This window comes from Lutra lutra, chromosome 4, assembly GCF_902655055.1.
Source record: "Lutra lutra chromosome 4, mLutLut1.2, whole genome shotgun sequence".
Lineage (NCBI taxonomy): Eukaryota > Metazoa > Chordata > Mammalia > Carnivora > Mustelidae > Lutra > Lutra lutra.
The window spans coordinates 30,501,676-30,517,931 of NC_062281.1; the positions used below are offsets into that span (position 1 = coordinate 30,501,676).

At 34.6% G+C, this 16,256-nt stretch overlaps 1 protein-coding gene across 1 annotated transcript in view; it reads right to left on the reverse strand.

The window, feature by feature from the left end:
• The window catches only part of EMC2 (ER membrane protein complex subunit 2), a 43,019-nt gene that overhangs the window by 25,398 nt on the left and 1,365 nt on the right, over positions 1 to 16,256 (reverse strand). Inside the window, exons 2-5 of the mRNA XM_047727153.1 lie at positions 10,510 to 10,623; positions 9,948 to 10,012; positions 7,264 to 7,349; positions 1,300 to 1,357 (exon numbers count right to left, since the gene is read on the reverse strand). Coding sequence (XP_047583109.1) covers positions 1,300 to 1,357; positions 7,264 to 7,349; positions 9,948 to 10,012; positions 10,510 to 10,623 — 323 coding nt within the window. The remainder of the gene's footprint in view (positions 1 to 1,299; positions 1,358 to 7,263; positions 7,350 to 9,947; positions 10,013 to 10,509; positions 10,624 to 16,256) is intronic.

Genomic DNA, 16,256 nt, shown 5'->3' on the forward strand with positions numbered 1-16,256 from the left:
TTTTTTTTTTTTTTTTTTTTTATAATGAGTAGGCCTGCAGCTCTGTCAAAACTTTTCCCTTGCTATTCAAATATCTACCTCTACCTCACCCACCCAACACCCTTCCCCCCTCACCAAAGACCTAGGAAGTTCCCAGAGGACATTTCCCTGGGATGGGATAACACTAAAAGCAAAAATCTAAACCATTTCACCATATATATATATATATCACCACACTATGTAATTTACACAATATTACTTATCGGTTGTATCTTAATAAAGTTGAAAAAAACTACCATTTAAGCAACAGATGTTAAGTATTACCAGAGTATCAGAAGGGATAAGTAGAAATCAGCATCTTATAATCCACAATTATACATTAAATGACTTTTTTACAAATGTGTATTTTTAATGAAACACCTGCCAAGTAAGAAAAAACTTTCATGTGTTTGTGTTATGTTAATATAACAATATCTCCTTCTATAAAAGAACAAACTCAAACTGGTTTTTGTTTAAAAATTTTAAAAATACGATTTTCTATTAGCAGGCATATGTGTGCATGGATATAATAAAAAAAAAAAACATTAAAATGCCTGATATGTTATCTAAAATCTAACTTTTCACTGAGTAAAAGGTAAATCTGAAGAAGGCCATTAGGCAAAAATAGTAAACTAAAATGTTCTCAAAACTAAAAAAAATCTTCAGAGTATTTTTAAGACAAATATTGCTACATAAGTATATTTGGAACAAATAATCTGCCCAAATACTGATGTATTTGTTTAAATCAGGATAAAGTAAAGATGTATCTTATGGGAAACACAATATATGTATTTCTTCTTTACACATTTATACATATATGTATATACATATACATGTATATTACAGATACATTTACATGTTCCTATCCAAGTAGAAGGCAGAAAAAAGCAAAATCAAATCAAAACACCTTTATTAATTCCATATACTAACTACTATCATGATTTCTTTCATTTTTCATTGAGAACTAAAATATAACTACCCAAAAAAGTTATTTTATCATAAACCTCAAAATATTACAAAACTACTGAGCTCTGCTGGGGTTTATTACAAACACATAGAACTATTTCTTTCTAAATTCCCACTAGTTTCTAATAAGATATCCTATGAGTCAGATTTCACTGAAGAGTTTTAGATCTATTTTTAAAAAATGTGGTTCAACATAAAGAATTTAAAAAGATAAAACTGGTATCATATGTATTTTTCCATTATTTTAAAAACTGAATTAATTTCACTTTTTAAACCAAAATTTAAATAATCTTCAGGACAATTCAGTTTACTTACAGTGTTAGTTGGATCTTCTTGTAAAATTCTATCATATAGTTGTATAGCATCATCATATCTATTTAAAGAGAAAAAAAAATCAAGAATCATTACTTTGACTTTTAATGACAAATAGTAAATACAGAAAAAGATCAAACTGGCAGGACTTTAAATGCATTTACAATTATAATCCAAGTCGCTTCTGATGTTCACGTAACAGTAGATATTTGCTACAGTATCATTTTTTACAGAAAAATTCATGTATAAGGTATTTATAGAAAAACTTACTTCAAAAATATACTGATTCACGAATAACAACGAAAAAAGAGATAAACAAAAATGCACTGATTCTATTTGGCCTAAATACAAAGGTTAAAACTAGCAACACAGATACCTTTGTGGTCCTAAGTATACCTAGAATTACAGTCAATAAAGCATAAGAACAAGTTTAATTTTAACAAACAAATTCACAAGGAAATGACCTGTGATTTAATTCTCCTTTATTGAATACTTATGATAGCTTTTCTTAGTTGAGCTGGTTCAGTTCAATTCATTAAGCACCTGTTAAATATACACCTGCAATACACTCTGCTGGGTTACAATCTTAAAAAGGAAATAGTTAACAATTTATCAATGAGAAAAACAAACAAGTATTTCAGCATATGTCTAACAAGGCAAAATAAACATTATGCGATAGGGAATGAAGGGGAAGGATATATCAGAAATCACATAAAGAACATCATATACTCTTTTATATTTAGGGTATAAGGAAATAACTGATTCTGAAATTCCTTCCTTATAGATCCATAACCCCAACTCTATTCCAATCAATTTCTCCATTTCTAGATACAGATCTTTAAAGAAAACAAAAAACAATGTTCAAAAATTTTCACAGCAATGTTTCTAAAGCTAGAAGCAACAGCTATATTCTTGAGATAGTCATAAGTTTCCTAAGAGAATTTTGAATTTTATATTTTTCTCTTAATGATATTCAATATATGAATATTCTACATCATAATGACCTTTTAACTGAATACTGCCCCACAATTATAGTACCCAAGCCTCTTTGTGATTATGATCATGCTAGTAGGTAAGAATATTTTAACTGTAGCAGACAACTGAGAAAAATAAAAGCAGACTTAATTTGTAAATGTGTTCATACCATATGAAGGCCAAACAGCATCACTACACACTAAGTCAATCAGAGTTGGGTAGTTCAAAAAATTAGTTTGGACTTCAAATACAAGGTAATATAGAAAGTATGTTAGCTTCGAAGAAACCTGCAACTAAATGGGGAAACCTAAAATAAAATCACTTAATATTAATAAAACAAAACAATGAAGTATATAAATAAGGTCAAAATAAATGTTATATAGCAAAGGTTCTCGCACGAAACAGTACGTGAGAATCCCTTGGGAATGTTTTCCAACTACATAACCTCAAACATGCTGGGAATAACAGAAAATGATAGGAAACCATTCATTTCATTAATATAATGATAACCTGAGTTTTAATAGTTTTCTAGGTTTGGGGACTTTTTTTTTTTTTAAGATTTTATTTATTTGACAGAGATCACAAGTAGATGGAGAGGCAGGCAGAGAGACAGAGAGAGAGGAGGAAGCAGGCTCCCTGCTGAGCAGAGAGCCCGATGTGGGACTCGATCCCAGGACCCTGAGATCATGACCTGAGCCGAAGGCAGCGGCTTAACCCACTGAGCCACCCAGGTGCCCTAGGTTTTGGGACATTTTATTAGAAAACCTACATTCTTTTTATAGTCATTCAGAGAATAATATAGGGGTGCCTGGGTGGCTCAGTCACTTAAGCATCTGCCTTCACCTCAGGTCATGATCTCTGGGTCCTGGGATCAAGCCTTGTGTCAGAATCCCTGCTCAGCAGAATTTGCTTCTCCTTCTCCCTCTGCCCCTCTGTCCAGTTTATGCGCTCTCTCTCCCTCAAATAAATAGATAAAATCTTTAAAAAAAACTATACACATAAGGCATTAATACCTCATCTTATATTTAAATATATTTGTTTTACTGTTATTAAAAAATAGTAAGTTCTATTAAAACTGACTATATGGTTAATTTTTCTGTGTGTGATATATCAACTTGACTAGCCATATGGTGTCAAGATTAAATATTATTTCTGGGTATATCTAAGGATGTTTCCAGGTGAGATTAGCATTTGAATCTGTGGACACCGTAAAACAGCCTTCCCCATTGTGGGTGGACATTACCCTACTCCCTGAGAGCTTGAATAAAACAACTGCAGGGCAAAGAGTTGTTCACCCCTTTCTACTGCCTCACTACTTGAGCTGGGACATCTCATCTCATCTTCTCCTGCCCTCCGTCTGGAATTTATACCATCGACTCCCTTGGTTCTCAGGCCTTTGGACTTGGACTCAGACTGAACTATAGCACTAACTTTCCTGGGTCTCCAAGTTGCAGACAGCAAATTCTAGGACTGCTCAGCCCCCAATACTGCTTCATAATAAATCTTTCCCTATATATCCTCCCTCCCTCCTCTCACCCCTATATGTGTACAGCAATATCTTCTTAGTTCTGTTTGTTCAGAAAATCCTAATACACTGAAGGTCCTCAAGAATTTACCTCTAGTCAGCAATGTTCTCAAACCTACTTGTCTATTCTCCCGCAGGGTTTCTTTTAAAAGAAGGATCTGGATTATACCCCTGACAAAGTGATCTCAATGAAGTGGCAAGTAGGCAACTACATATTTTTTTAAAATGCCACAGATCACTCTAATTCACACAACTATGTATGAGAATCAATCATTAATGGTCCTGTGTCATGAAGACACATAGTAGTCACTCTGTTGGGAAAAAAAACCAGCAAAACCTTACTGAGTAAAATGACTACATCAGTTTCAATGAAAGAGTAAGGCTTAAAGAATTAGAGTTCGGTAGGTGTCTTAGGACACTTGATTTAAGAATTATTGTTACCATATCAATTTTTTTGTATGGTTGCAAGGTGGGTAGAGGGATAGTAACTATTAAAATGTGTGCTTTGAGAACCAGTACCTCTCAAACCTTTACAAGTTAATTTTAAAAATCATTCATCTTAGCACTGGGTGTTACATGCAACTAATAAATCATTGAACACTACATCAAAAACTAATGATGTACTTTATGTTGGCTAACTGAATTTAAATAAGTAAAAAACAGAAAAATAAGAAAAGTCATTCATTTTGGACTCTGGAATGTGTTTGGCTATTCACACGTTTTAAGAATGGTCTAGAGGGGCACCTGGGTGGCTCAGTGGGTTAAGGCCTCTGCCTTCGGCTCAGGTCATGATCTCAGGGTCCTGGGATAGAGCCCCGCATCGGGCTCTCTGCTCAGCAGGGAGCCTGCCTCCCCCCTCTCTCTCTGCCTGCCTCTCTACCTACTTGTGATCTGTCAAATAAATAAATAAAAATCTTTAAAAAAAAAAAAAAAAAAAAGAATGGTCTAGAAATTTATTTTTTTTCCCTTCTTTCCTTTCCTTTTCCTTTCCTTCTGTTCTTTGATTCAAATTACTTGTGGCTAACCTAAAATAATATTTTATTTCTTTTTCTTTATGCTTTTCACTTGCTTACAGAGATGATCCATTGAGATTAAACTGTACATATACACAAACACAATAAACCAAAAGATAGGAAATAAAGGGATTAAGAAAAATTATATCAATACATTCCACTTACTAAAAGCTAATAATAACTGAGGTACAAGTTAACTCCGTCTTACCTAAAACATCAAACTAAAACACTGATGAAAGAAACTGAGAAAAATCAAAAGATATTCATGCTCATGGATTGGAAGAATACTGGTAACCTTTTATACTACCTAAAGTAATGTAAAGATTCTGTACAATCCCTATCAAAATTCCAATGACATTTCCCACAGAACTAGAACAATCCCAAAATTTGCATGGAACCACAAAAAAACCCTAAATATCCAAAGCCATCTGAGCAATAAGAACAAGGCTGGAAACATCACACTTCTTGTTTTCAAACTATTTATCACAATGGTATAGTAATCAAAACATTACGGTATTGGCGTAACAACATAAATTAATGTAACATATAAATTAATGTAACAACAGGAAATCCAGAAACAAACCCAAACATACATGGCCAATTAATTTACAAAACAGAAGCTAAAAATATACAATGGGAGAAGGATAGTTTCTTCAGTAAATGGTGTTGGGAAAACTGGACATGCAAAAAAATAAAACCGGGCCACCATCTTTATACCACACACAAAAATCAACTCAAAATGGATTAAAGACATCAACATTACGACCTGAAATAGTAAAACTCCTAGAAGAAAACATAGGTGGTAAGCTCTCTGATGCTAATCTCAGTGATGATTTTTTAGATTTGACACCAAGAGCAAAAGCTAACAAGAGCAAAAACAAAGAAGTGTGACTATATCAAATTAAAAAGCTTCTGTACAACAGAGAAAACATTCAACAAAGTGAAAAGACAACCTATGGAATTGGAAAAAATTTTTGCAAATCATCTGATAACTGCAAATATTTGCTAAAGGGTAAATATCCAATACACATAAAAGATATCATACAATCAATGGCAATAAATAAATAAAAATCTAAGTAAAAAGAGACAGAGGAACTGAACAGACACTTCCATGGAAAACATACAGATGGCAAACAGGTACATGAAAAAGGTGTGAACATCAGTAATCAACAGAGAAATGAAAATAAAAACCACAAAGAGCTATTACCTCATACGTAATAGAATGGCTATTATCAAAAAGACAAGACGTAATAAGTGTTGGCAAGGATACAGAGAAAAGAAAACCCTTGTGCACTGCTGATGGGAGTGTAAATTGGCATAGACACTATGGAGGTCCCTTAAAAAATTCAAAATAGAACGACCATTTGATCCAACATTTCCACTTCTGGGTATTTAACCAAAGGAAACAAAATCACTATCTTGAAAAGGTACTTCCAAGCTCATGTTCATTGCAGCATTATTTGCAGTAACCAATACATGGAAACAACCTAAGTGCCCATTGACAGACAAGTGGATAAAGGAGTCTGATATAATGGAATATTATTCAGCCATAAAAGAGAAAGAAATTCTGTCATTTATGACAACAACCCTTGAGGGCATATGCTAAATATAATAGAGAAAGACAAATACTACAAGATCTCACTCATATATGGAAAAGAACATAAACTCATAGATACAGAGAACAGATTAGTGGCTGCCAGAGGTGGGCAAAGGAGGTGGGCAAAACAGGTAACAGTGCTCAAAAGGTACAAATTTCCAGTTATAAAGTAAGTCCTGGGTACAGCATAGTTACCATAGTTAAAAATACTGTGTTGTGTACCTGAAAGTTGCTAAAAGAATAAATCTTAAAAGTTCTCATAAGAAAAAAAATTTTAACAATGTATGGTGATGGATGTCAACTAAACTTACATAATCATTATATGATTATAAACTTATAATCATTTCACAATATACAGAGATATCAAATCATGTCATATACCTGAAACTAATACAATGTCAATTATATCTCATTTAAAAAAGTAACTTCTATACCTTGAATACCTCAAAGGTTAGCACACATATATCATTACTAATTCCCAAAACAACCCTGATAAGTTGGTAATATTCTCATTTTGCAGAGGAATAAGGCTAAAAGGCTTAAATAAGTTAAATAATGTGCCAGATAAACAACTAATAAATCCTAGAAAGAGGATATAAAACCAACCCTTACTGCAAAACATGATCCCATTTCACTAGGCCAGAGATAGTAAATGAATTGCACTCCAATGTCAAATCTTATTTATTGGGAGTAATTGGCAAGATTTATGCTGAGAAGCACTCTGGCACTATTCTGAAGCTCAGTAGCAAAAGGTCTTGCACAATTAATGATGTTGTCATGGAGGTAGGAAGACCTATATCTAGACCCCATGTTTGCCATTTTAAAATGGGATTATACTGTTCCTAAGATTCAGTTACCTTTCCATGGCTTCAAATCTCATGCCAGTTAGTCTCTTGACTCTGTGACTGCCAGGGAACTGTCTTCTTAACTCCTGAAGACAAAACTGTAAAAATAATTGGTAAAAAAGACTTAAGGAGTAGTGATCACATTACATACACTAAGTGGGTTACAAGGAATGGTCTATATAGTCTTCAATATATCTTCTTAAATCATTTCATTAGCGTACTCTAACATGAAGTGGAATTAATTGGTGATGAATAATGGGGTAAAAGAAGAACTCTGAAATTACAGTGGGAGCAACAATTAGTTCTCAAGACTGATCATGATATTAACTGGGAAAATAAGCAGATCATGGGATACACTAATAACTCGTCAGATACTGCCATATTACTCTTCCTTCACAATTGCTTCTATAATGTATTAGGCCCAAATTAAACGTTTCTAACTTCCTGGCTTTTAGTTTCTATTATCTAAGCATTCTCTTGATAAAAATTAAGCTCTTTGACAATACTCTCAAGTCCCGCAAATACTCTAACACTGTATGCCCTGTTGAAATCATGTATTAATCAGTCATTTTGTCAGTACACATACCATGATTTGGGGTCATAAAACACAGACACCAAATCTATAGAGTGCCAATCTCCTTTGGGAGATATCCATAATTCACCCATCAACTTCAATAAATAAATATTCTGAGCACCAGCCATGTTCTTAGCAACATATGAGGATTTTAAGAGTCTTGGAAGCACTAGAAATGTTAAGGATTATAAAAATGGTCCATTCTAGTGCCCAAAACATAAGTGACCAAAAAAATACCTTTCACTAGTGAAGATACTATTAATTAGTAATAAAGTTATAAAATGATCTTGGAAGTACAGCTTCCAAGTATGTTGCTAAAAATCTGCCACAGTAAGAAAAATATTCAAGTTAGTCAAAACTGAAGATGATGTTTGCTTATTTCTTTGACATCACACGAAACTCATACCGTTTGGTCAATCAAGCCATGTAGAAATTCTGAACATTTAAAAAAAAAAATCTGTGTTACAAAAAAAGTTACCATTTAATTTGATCTCCTGCTTGGGTTATCAGTATTATATAATCTGATTCTCCTACTTTATCAAATGGCATTTGCTTACTTAAAAAATAACTCAGTATTTCCCTTAAGATGTTAGCTGCCACTCTGTGAATATGGAAAAGACTATTTCAGGGCAAAGTTGGTTAAGCGTTCGACTCTTGATTTCAGCTCAGGTCATGATCTCAGGGTCATGGGATCGAGCCCCAGGTTGGGCTCTACACTGAATATAGAGCATGCTTGAGATTTTCTCTCTCCCTCTCCTTCTAACCTTCCCAGCTTATATAAATAAAAGATAAACAAACAAACAAACTATCTCATAGGTTCTGAAAGTAATCTAAAAGGTTTTACAGAATTTTTTTTTTTTTTATTACTAGCAACTCCACCAAAATTAGATGTATAGCCAACATAACATAATTACCTTGGGAAAAAACAATGCTAATTCGGATATTCATATGTTCTCCTGCTAGTTCTACTTTCTGTCTGCATGTACTTTCTTTTTGATTTAAATGAGGAAGTAGCATGAAGTAGTACTTAAGAATTCAGGATTATAAAACAATAGAACAAAAAAACCAACACCTCCAGTTCTTGGTTTATGAGATGAGTATGACGGCATCAAGCATAAATCAAGGAATAACTGTGAAGATTAAATAAAGTATGATATAAAGCATTTAGTACAGTGTCTTTCACAAGTGTTCAAAAATATAGCTATTATCATTCTTTTATTTTAAAAGTAGTATTAGTATTTTAAGTCATGTTCTGCACATGTTAGGATTTTCTAATAATTTAAGAGATATATTTACAACATTGCAAAAGAGTATTTAAGATTATATATAGATCCTCCACTTATGACAGGGTTACATCCCAATAAACCCATGGTAAGTTCAAAATATTGAAAGTCAAAAATGCATTTAATACACCTAATCTACCAGACAGCATAGCTTAGCCTAGCTTGCCTTACACATGATCAGAACACTTATTATAGCCTCTAGTTGGGCAAAATCATCTAACACAAAGCCTATTTTATAATAAATTTACTAAATACTGTACTGAAAGTGAAAAACAGAATGGCTGTATAGGTATAGAATGGTAGTAAGTTTATCAGTTGTTTACCCTTGTGATTGCATGGCTGACTGGGAAGTATAGCCCATTGCACTGCCCAGCATCATGAGAAAGTATCATACCACCTATATCATTAGCCTGGGAAAAGACCAAAATTCAAAGTATAGTTTCTACTTGAATGTGTATTACTTTCACGCCATCATAAAGTTGAAAAATAAGTCAAATCATCATAAGTCAGTGACTCTCTCTGTTATGTCAACAATCCACAAGATAAACTTGTTTTAAACTATCTGGTTCTTATTTTAAACACTATAATAGCATAATTCACCCTCTTAACTAGATAACCTTCACCAACTAATTCAAATTCTTCACTTCCCAAGATTATTAAAAAGATTTAAGAACATTCCCTCTCCCAAAGTACCTGGTTAGTCTCCCCTACTCTTAAGAGTAGCAATGAAAATGACCTATAAGAACATTCAAATACAAGCCATGTACTAAGACTTAGCTACTTATAATTCATGTAGCAAATTTAAAATAAAATAAAATAAAATTAGTTTAAATACCTACCAATGCTAAGTCATCTCGACCATAGTCTAGAGCTGCAATCATCACTTGCTCATATATGATCCAAACTAGACAAAGAGGAAAAAAAACTGAATTTAATGTAAAACCTCCCAACAGAAATTAGATATTCTTCTTGTTTCTGATATCTTAGGGAACATCACTTGCAACTGAAAATTGATTTATTGCATATCTAGGATTAAGAAAGCATCTTTATATGCTTTCAGTAATATAAAATATTTTAATATCTTATAAGGTAAAAAAATTACTATTACTTAATACCATTGCTTTTCTAAAAAATTCTTTATGAAATATATTTTGACCAGACTAGAACTATTGCTGTGAACTTTAAAAGAAAAATGCTTATTTGACTGCTTCACTACAACCAGCAATTAGAAGTCCTTCTCAAAATACTGCACCATTAGATATCCTGAGTTTTTTTAAAAGAAGGGACAAATCACAGATTGATATAAACAGCAAGAAAAACATAATAAAAATATATCTGAAAAAAAAAAAGACACTAAAGACCAAAACAGAACATGAACAGAGCATGAATAAAAGAACTTACTATCATCTCCAAGCTTAGAAGCATATTCATTAATTAATTCCTCTCCAACTTCCACAATTTGCTCACTGTTTCGTGAGTTTTCTTCTCTCCATTTTCTCATTTTATCTCGCATTTCTGAAAAAATAAAGTCTGTTATTATATATATTTGATAACTCAAAAAACTGATAATGAAGTTGAAATCAACTTATCAGGTAGAGGAAACAAAGTCACACTAATATAGGTCTATGGTATGTCAAAATTCATAGAGCAGAAAATCAATTTAACGGGAGCAATAGATCCTTTAGAAGATTAAAAAGACATTAAAACTAATGTTACAAACATAAAAGTGATGAATGGCCTCCTACAAAGATCCTCTAACCCTTTCAGCAGCTATGGATCTTAACATTTTTGAAGTTACAGACATCTCTCAGAATTTGATAAAAGCTAGGGATAATTTTTCCAGGGAAAACACACACACACAATTATACACAGAAATCTCAAAAATCCAAAGTACTCCTGAAATTCCTACTCACTCCAGAATGTAAAATTTCATAATCAGGGGATCATATTAGGCTATCAGCACTGAAAGGAAAGTCATTCCAAAACTTCCTTAATAACATTACAGAAGTAGATGTAATGTATAAAGATACACAACCATGCAAGAAAATAAACAGCAAAAGATTCAGAACAAAGGAAATCTTTCAATTCTTTATAATAATAAATGAAAAGAAAAATGTAAAGGTAAAAAGCACTAGCAAACAGAAGAGTCACAAGAACAATTCTGTATATTATAAAGCAAGAGGAAACTGAGGAGTTTTAATGCACAGCATATTGACAATAGCAGGAATAATAACGAGGAAAAAGAAAGAGTACCTAATCCAGTAAACAAAAGATCTTTTTCATATAGTTACAATAGAATGAACTGTCCAATTCGCCAATCATATATATGCTTTCTTACTCCTACCTCTGAAAATCTAACATATTTACTTGTCTGAAGTACCAATTTCTTCCTTCTACAGACACAGATATAGAACAGATTTAAACAGTTAAATTGTTGTTGAACAGGAGTTAAGTAAACAATATGCTAAGCCTCTAGAAACTAAGTATAAAAGCACCACAAAGGATTTTCATTACTTTCATAGACATTATCTGAGCCCCTATAACTCAAAGTCTAAAAAACAAAAAAAATAAAAAACCAGCAAAAATAGATCCTAAATGGTCTTACAAAATCAAATTAACAGTTAATTCCTTCTACTGACAACTAGAAATCAGCTTGACTTTCACTCCGCACAGGAAATAACCTTGAACTGATTCTTACCAGGCTGAAGAGAAAATGAAGAGATAAAAATAAATAAACAAATAAAAGTAGGTCATTCATACCCCACAGGTTAAGGGCTCAGTCCCACAAAACCGCCCCTACTTTTTTTTTTTTTTTAAGATTTTATTTATTTATTTGACAGAGATCACAAGTAGGCAGAGAGGCAGGCAGAGAGAGAGAGAGGGAAGCAGGCTCCCTGCTGAGCAGGGAACCCGATGTGGGGCTTGATCCCAGGACCCTGGAATCATGACCTGAGCCGAAAGCAGAGGCTTTAACCCACTGAGCCAGCCAGGCGCCCCAAACTGCCCCTACTTTAGATAGCAATCAAAAGTCAGGGCCACCAACATTTCTGACCAATTGGCTATAAAGTCTGGGGTTCAGGGCGCCTGGGGGGCTGAGTTGATTAAGCACCTGCCTTGAGCTCAGGTCATGATCTCAGCGTCCTGATCAAGCCCTGCATCAGGCTCTCTGCTCAGCTGCAAGTCTGCTTCCCCCTCTCCCTCTGTGATCTCTCTCTCCCTCAAATAAATACATAAAATCTTAAAAAAAAAAAAAAAAAAAAAAAAAGTCTGGGTTTCTCACAACCCCTCCTCCTTAGGTTTCCAAGAATGCCTCAAGGAACTCAGATAAGTGCTTCACTTATTATCATAGGTTTATTATAAAAATTACAACTCAGGTACAGCCAAACGGAGGAGGTACATAGGGCAAAGTGAAGGGGGCAGGAGGGAAGGAAGCAGAGGAACTTTCATGCTCTCTAAGCAAGTCCTCCATCCCAGTACCTTGATGTGCTTACCAACCTGGAAGCTCTCCAAACAGCATAGCTTAAGGGGCTTTATGTGGGTTTCATTCCACTGGCATGACTGATTTCCAGATGATCTCCCCTCCCAGGAAGTCAAGGGACAGGAATAAAGTTTCAATCCTGCCTTGGTCTTTGGATGATGCCCCCAACCCAAAGCAACCAGCTACCAATAGCCTCATTAGCAGACAAAAATATACCCTTGTTCTAGAAACTCCGAAGGTCTTAGAGGCTCTTGTGTCAGAAACGGAGAAAAAAAGACTACATGTAAAAAAAGCTGTTCCTGGGGCGCCTGGGTGGCTCAGTGGGCTAAAGCCTCTGCCTTCCGCTCAGGTCATGATCTCAGGGTCCTGGGATCAAGCCCTGCATCAGGCTCTCTGCTCAGCAGGGAACCTGCTTCCTCCTCTCTCTGCCTGTTTTTCTGCCTACTTGTGATCTGTCTGTCAAATAAATAAATAAAAATCTTAAAAAAAAAAAAAAAAAAGCTGTTCCTATCAACTCTATCATTCAGGAAATTTCAAGTGTTTTGGAGCTCTGTGACAGGAACTGGGGACAAAAAAACAAATACACAACCCTTATCATATCACAACATATGTTATCTTTAGATCCACAGCATGGGTTCTCAAAACTCAAACTCTAGCCCCTATACCATGGTTCACTTACAGTCTTAAATCCACATTCACTTTCAACCTGGCCAATTATTTTCTTTTAAAGATTTATTTATTTATTTGACAGAGAGAGAGTGCATCTTAGAGGGGAGGGAAAGAAGGAGATGGAGAGAGAAACCCAAACGGAGTCTGCACTGAGCACAGAGGGTGACCCAAGGCTTACCGCAGGGCCCTGAGATCACAACCTGAGCCAAAACCAGAAGTGAGACTGGGCCACGCAGGTGCCCTAACCTCACAGATTATTTTAAAAGAGGAATTAGTGCCTTGGGAATATAAATTAGTGTTTTACAGATCTTATCCATTAATTGCATCCTTTGCCCATATGCTGAACCCAAATTAGGCTAGCATTCAAGGTGCCAACTTATCTCTTACCTTAAAAAAATTACCTTCACAAAACATATACATATCCATTAAGTATGAATCTTTAGCTTAGAAGTGAAATCTCAGGGTATGTTCCATGAGATTTGAGATCCTGCACTGTTTTGTTTAGCACTGTATCCTCAAGAACTGGAACAGTGCCTGCTGCAAAGTACTCCAGATATGTATTTAATTAACATGTTATTTAGTATATAGCCCAATAGGTAAAGCTAAGTGTGAATGAGATCACCCACAGAAGGCATTTAACCTTTGAATTTTAGGCTCTTTGAATTTGATGAAACATTTGAACCCTCTTTTCCCAGAAATATGTACATGTTTATGTATACTCAATTTACATACATTTTTAGGGAATTCAAAGACCACACAAAACTTGTCCCTCCATCAGTCAGAATTCTATTGATCTCAGATTTAATAACCACCAATAACACATTAAGTAGAGTGCTAAGAAAAGAACCATTAGAGACACTAAAAATCAAGGAGCAAATGGATATAGAAAACTCACAAAGGAAAGGTCTGAAAAATAAGAGAAGACCCGTAATGTTATTATGAAACTAAGAAAAGAAGGTTTCATGGAGTGATCTGCAAAAACAAATATACTGTAGGTGTATAAAAAAAACAAAAACAAAAAACAAAATCCACATCCATTATACCTGACATTAGGTCTCCCTAGAAACCTTACTGGAATGAGAGGGCATGGAAAACAAATTGTTTGAAGGACTGAATGAAGATAAAGTAGACAGTAAGTATTTTTATAATTATTTTTCCAACAAATATTCATTTAGTACCTATTACAGGCCAGGCATTGTGCTAGACATCATATTCATAACCTGGCCAAATATCCTATTTCTGAGAAACTTGGCTATATTACCTTTCTTACAACTCGCCTTCCCACCTCCAACTCCTAAGTAGTAACTTCTTTAACAAACATCATTAATTTTCAACTGGTTGAATAACTAAACCATATATGCTACTTTTTTGATAGAGCCCAAAAGATTAAAAGAGTGTTAGATTTTCCATATGGGTCTTTTATAAACGTGATAAACTTTCCTATAACAAGAATTATAGTACTTATTGAACAAGTCATTTCCACAACCTTAATTCATGAAGCTATTCAATGGAATTCTGAAGGACACAGGCCCAGCTGACATGCCCTCCCCAAAAAGTCTAAACAAAAAACTATCTGTAAGAGTCCTCTAACGGGCGCCTGGGTGGCTCAGTGGGTTAGGCCGCTGCCTTTGGCTCAGGTCATGATCTCAGGGTCCTGGGATGGAGTCCGGCATGGGGCTCTCTGCTCAGCAGGGAGCCTGCTTCTCTCTCTCTCTCTCTCTGCCTGCCTCTCTGTCTACTTGTGCTCTCTCTCTGTCAAATAAATAAATAAAAAATCTTAAAAAAAAAATTTGTATAAAGAGTCCTCTATCACCCTCTAAAATCCTAAAAATTTGTTACTATAAGTTTCTGAAAGAAAAATCTAGAACACTTTTTAAAAGTCCCCTAAAAATAGATCTCTGATCCTGAAAAGGTCTGAAACCTTCATTTTACAAATAATCAAACTATATCCAATGAATTAAGTGAGCTGCTTAAATCTACCTAAGATGCTACAGAAATTTTTGCAATATGAGAAAAATGGCTTATAATCTTTTTGTGACAATTTGTTAATGTTTATTATTAATGCCATTAACAATTCACTTAGGCAACAAAAAATGAATGAGCAACTCCAAAATGTCTAGCACAAGAACAAGATACAACTGGTCCCTCCCTTCATTCTAGGAGAGAAAATTTTAAAACTTAACAAACTGGATAAGTACTTCAACAGTATGAGGACACAGAGTTAAAGGGCCAGGGGTACATTTTGTTGCTTTTTTTTTTTCTTTTTACAAAATTTTAGCTGAGGGATAGGGTAGGGTGTTCAAGGAAGGCTCTCTCAAGTATGGGACCTTGGAAGGAAATTCTGATAAATATAGAATAGTAGCAAGAGTAGGGCAAGAAAGGAAAAACACTCCTAGTGGAAGAAATGGCATCTGTCCAGCCCTAAAACAAAGAAGGGTAGAACACATTTAGGGAATTCAACAAAAGCCAGCATAGCCAGTTCAGAGTAAGGGAGGAAATAGTTAAGATAAAACTGGGGCCTGGGCAGGAGCTGGATCATCTTTTTTATAAAGCACTTAATTGTTTAAAAGCCCTTTAACATGCTTTCTCTTTTGTTCAGTCATACCTGTGAAGTAGTTAGTATTTCTTATTCTAAATCCACTTTTCTTTAGAATAATCACAGTGTAAAGTCCAAGTTACCTAGTTAAATCACCTTGTCTTCTGGTAGATATGATACACACCTACTTGTTCCTATCATCCAAGAAACCTATATTGAACATACCTGCAAAGTAACACTTTTAAAAAATAAGAAATATTTGAATCATGTTTTTTTTTTTTTAAGATTTTATTTATTTATTTGACAGAGAGAGATCACAAGTAGACGGAGAGGCAGGCAGAGAGAGAGAGAGAGGGAAGCAGGCTTCCCGCTGAGCAGAGAGCCCGATGTGGGACTCGATCCCAGGACCCTGAGATCATGACCTGAGCCGAAGGCAGCAGCTTAACCCACTGAGCCACCCAGGCG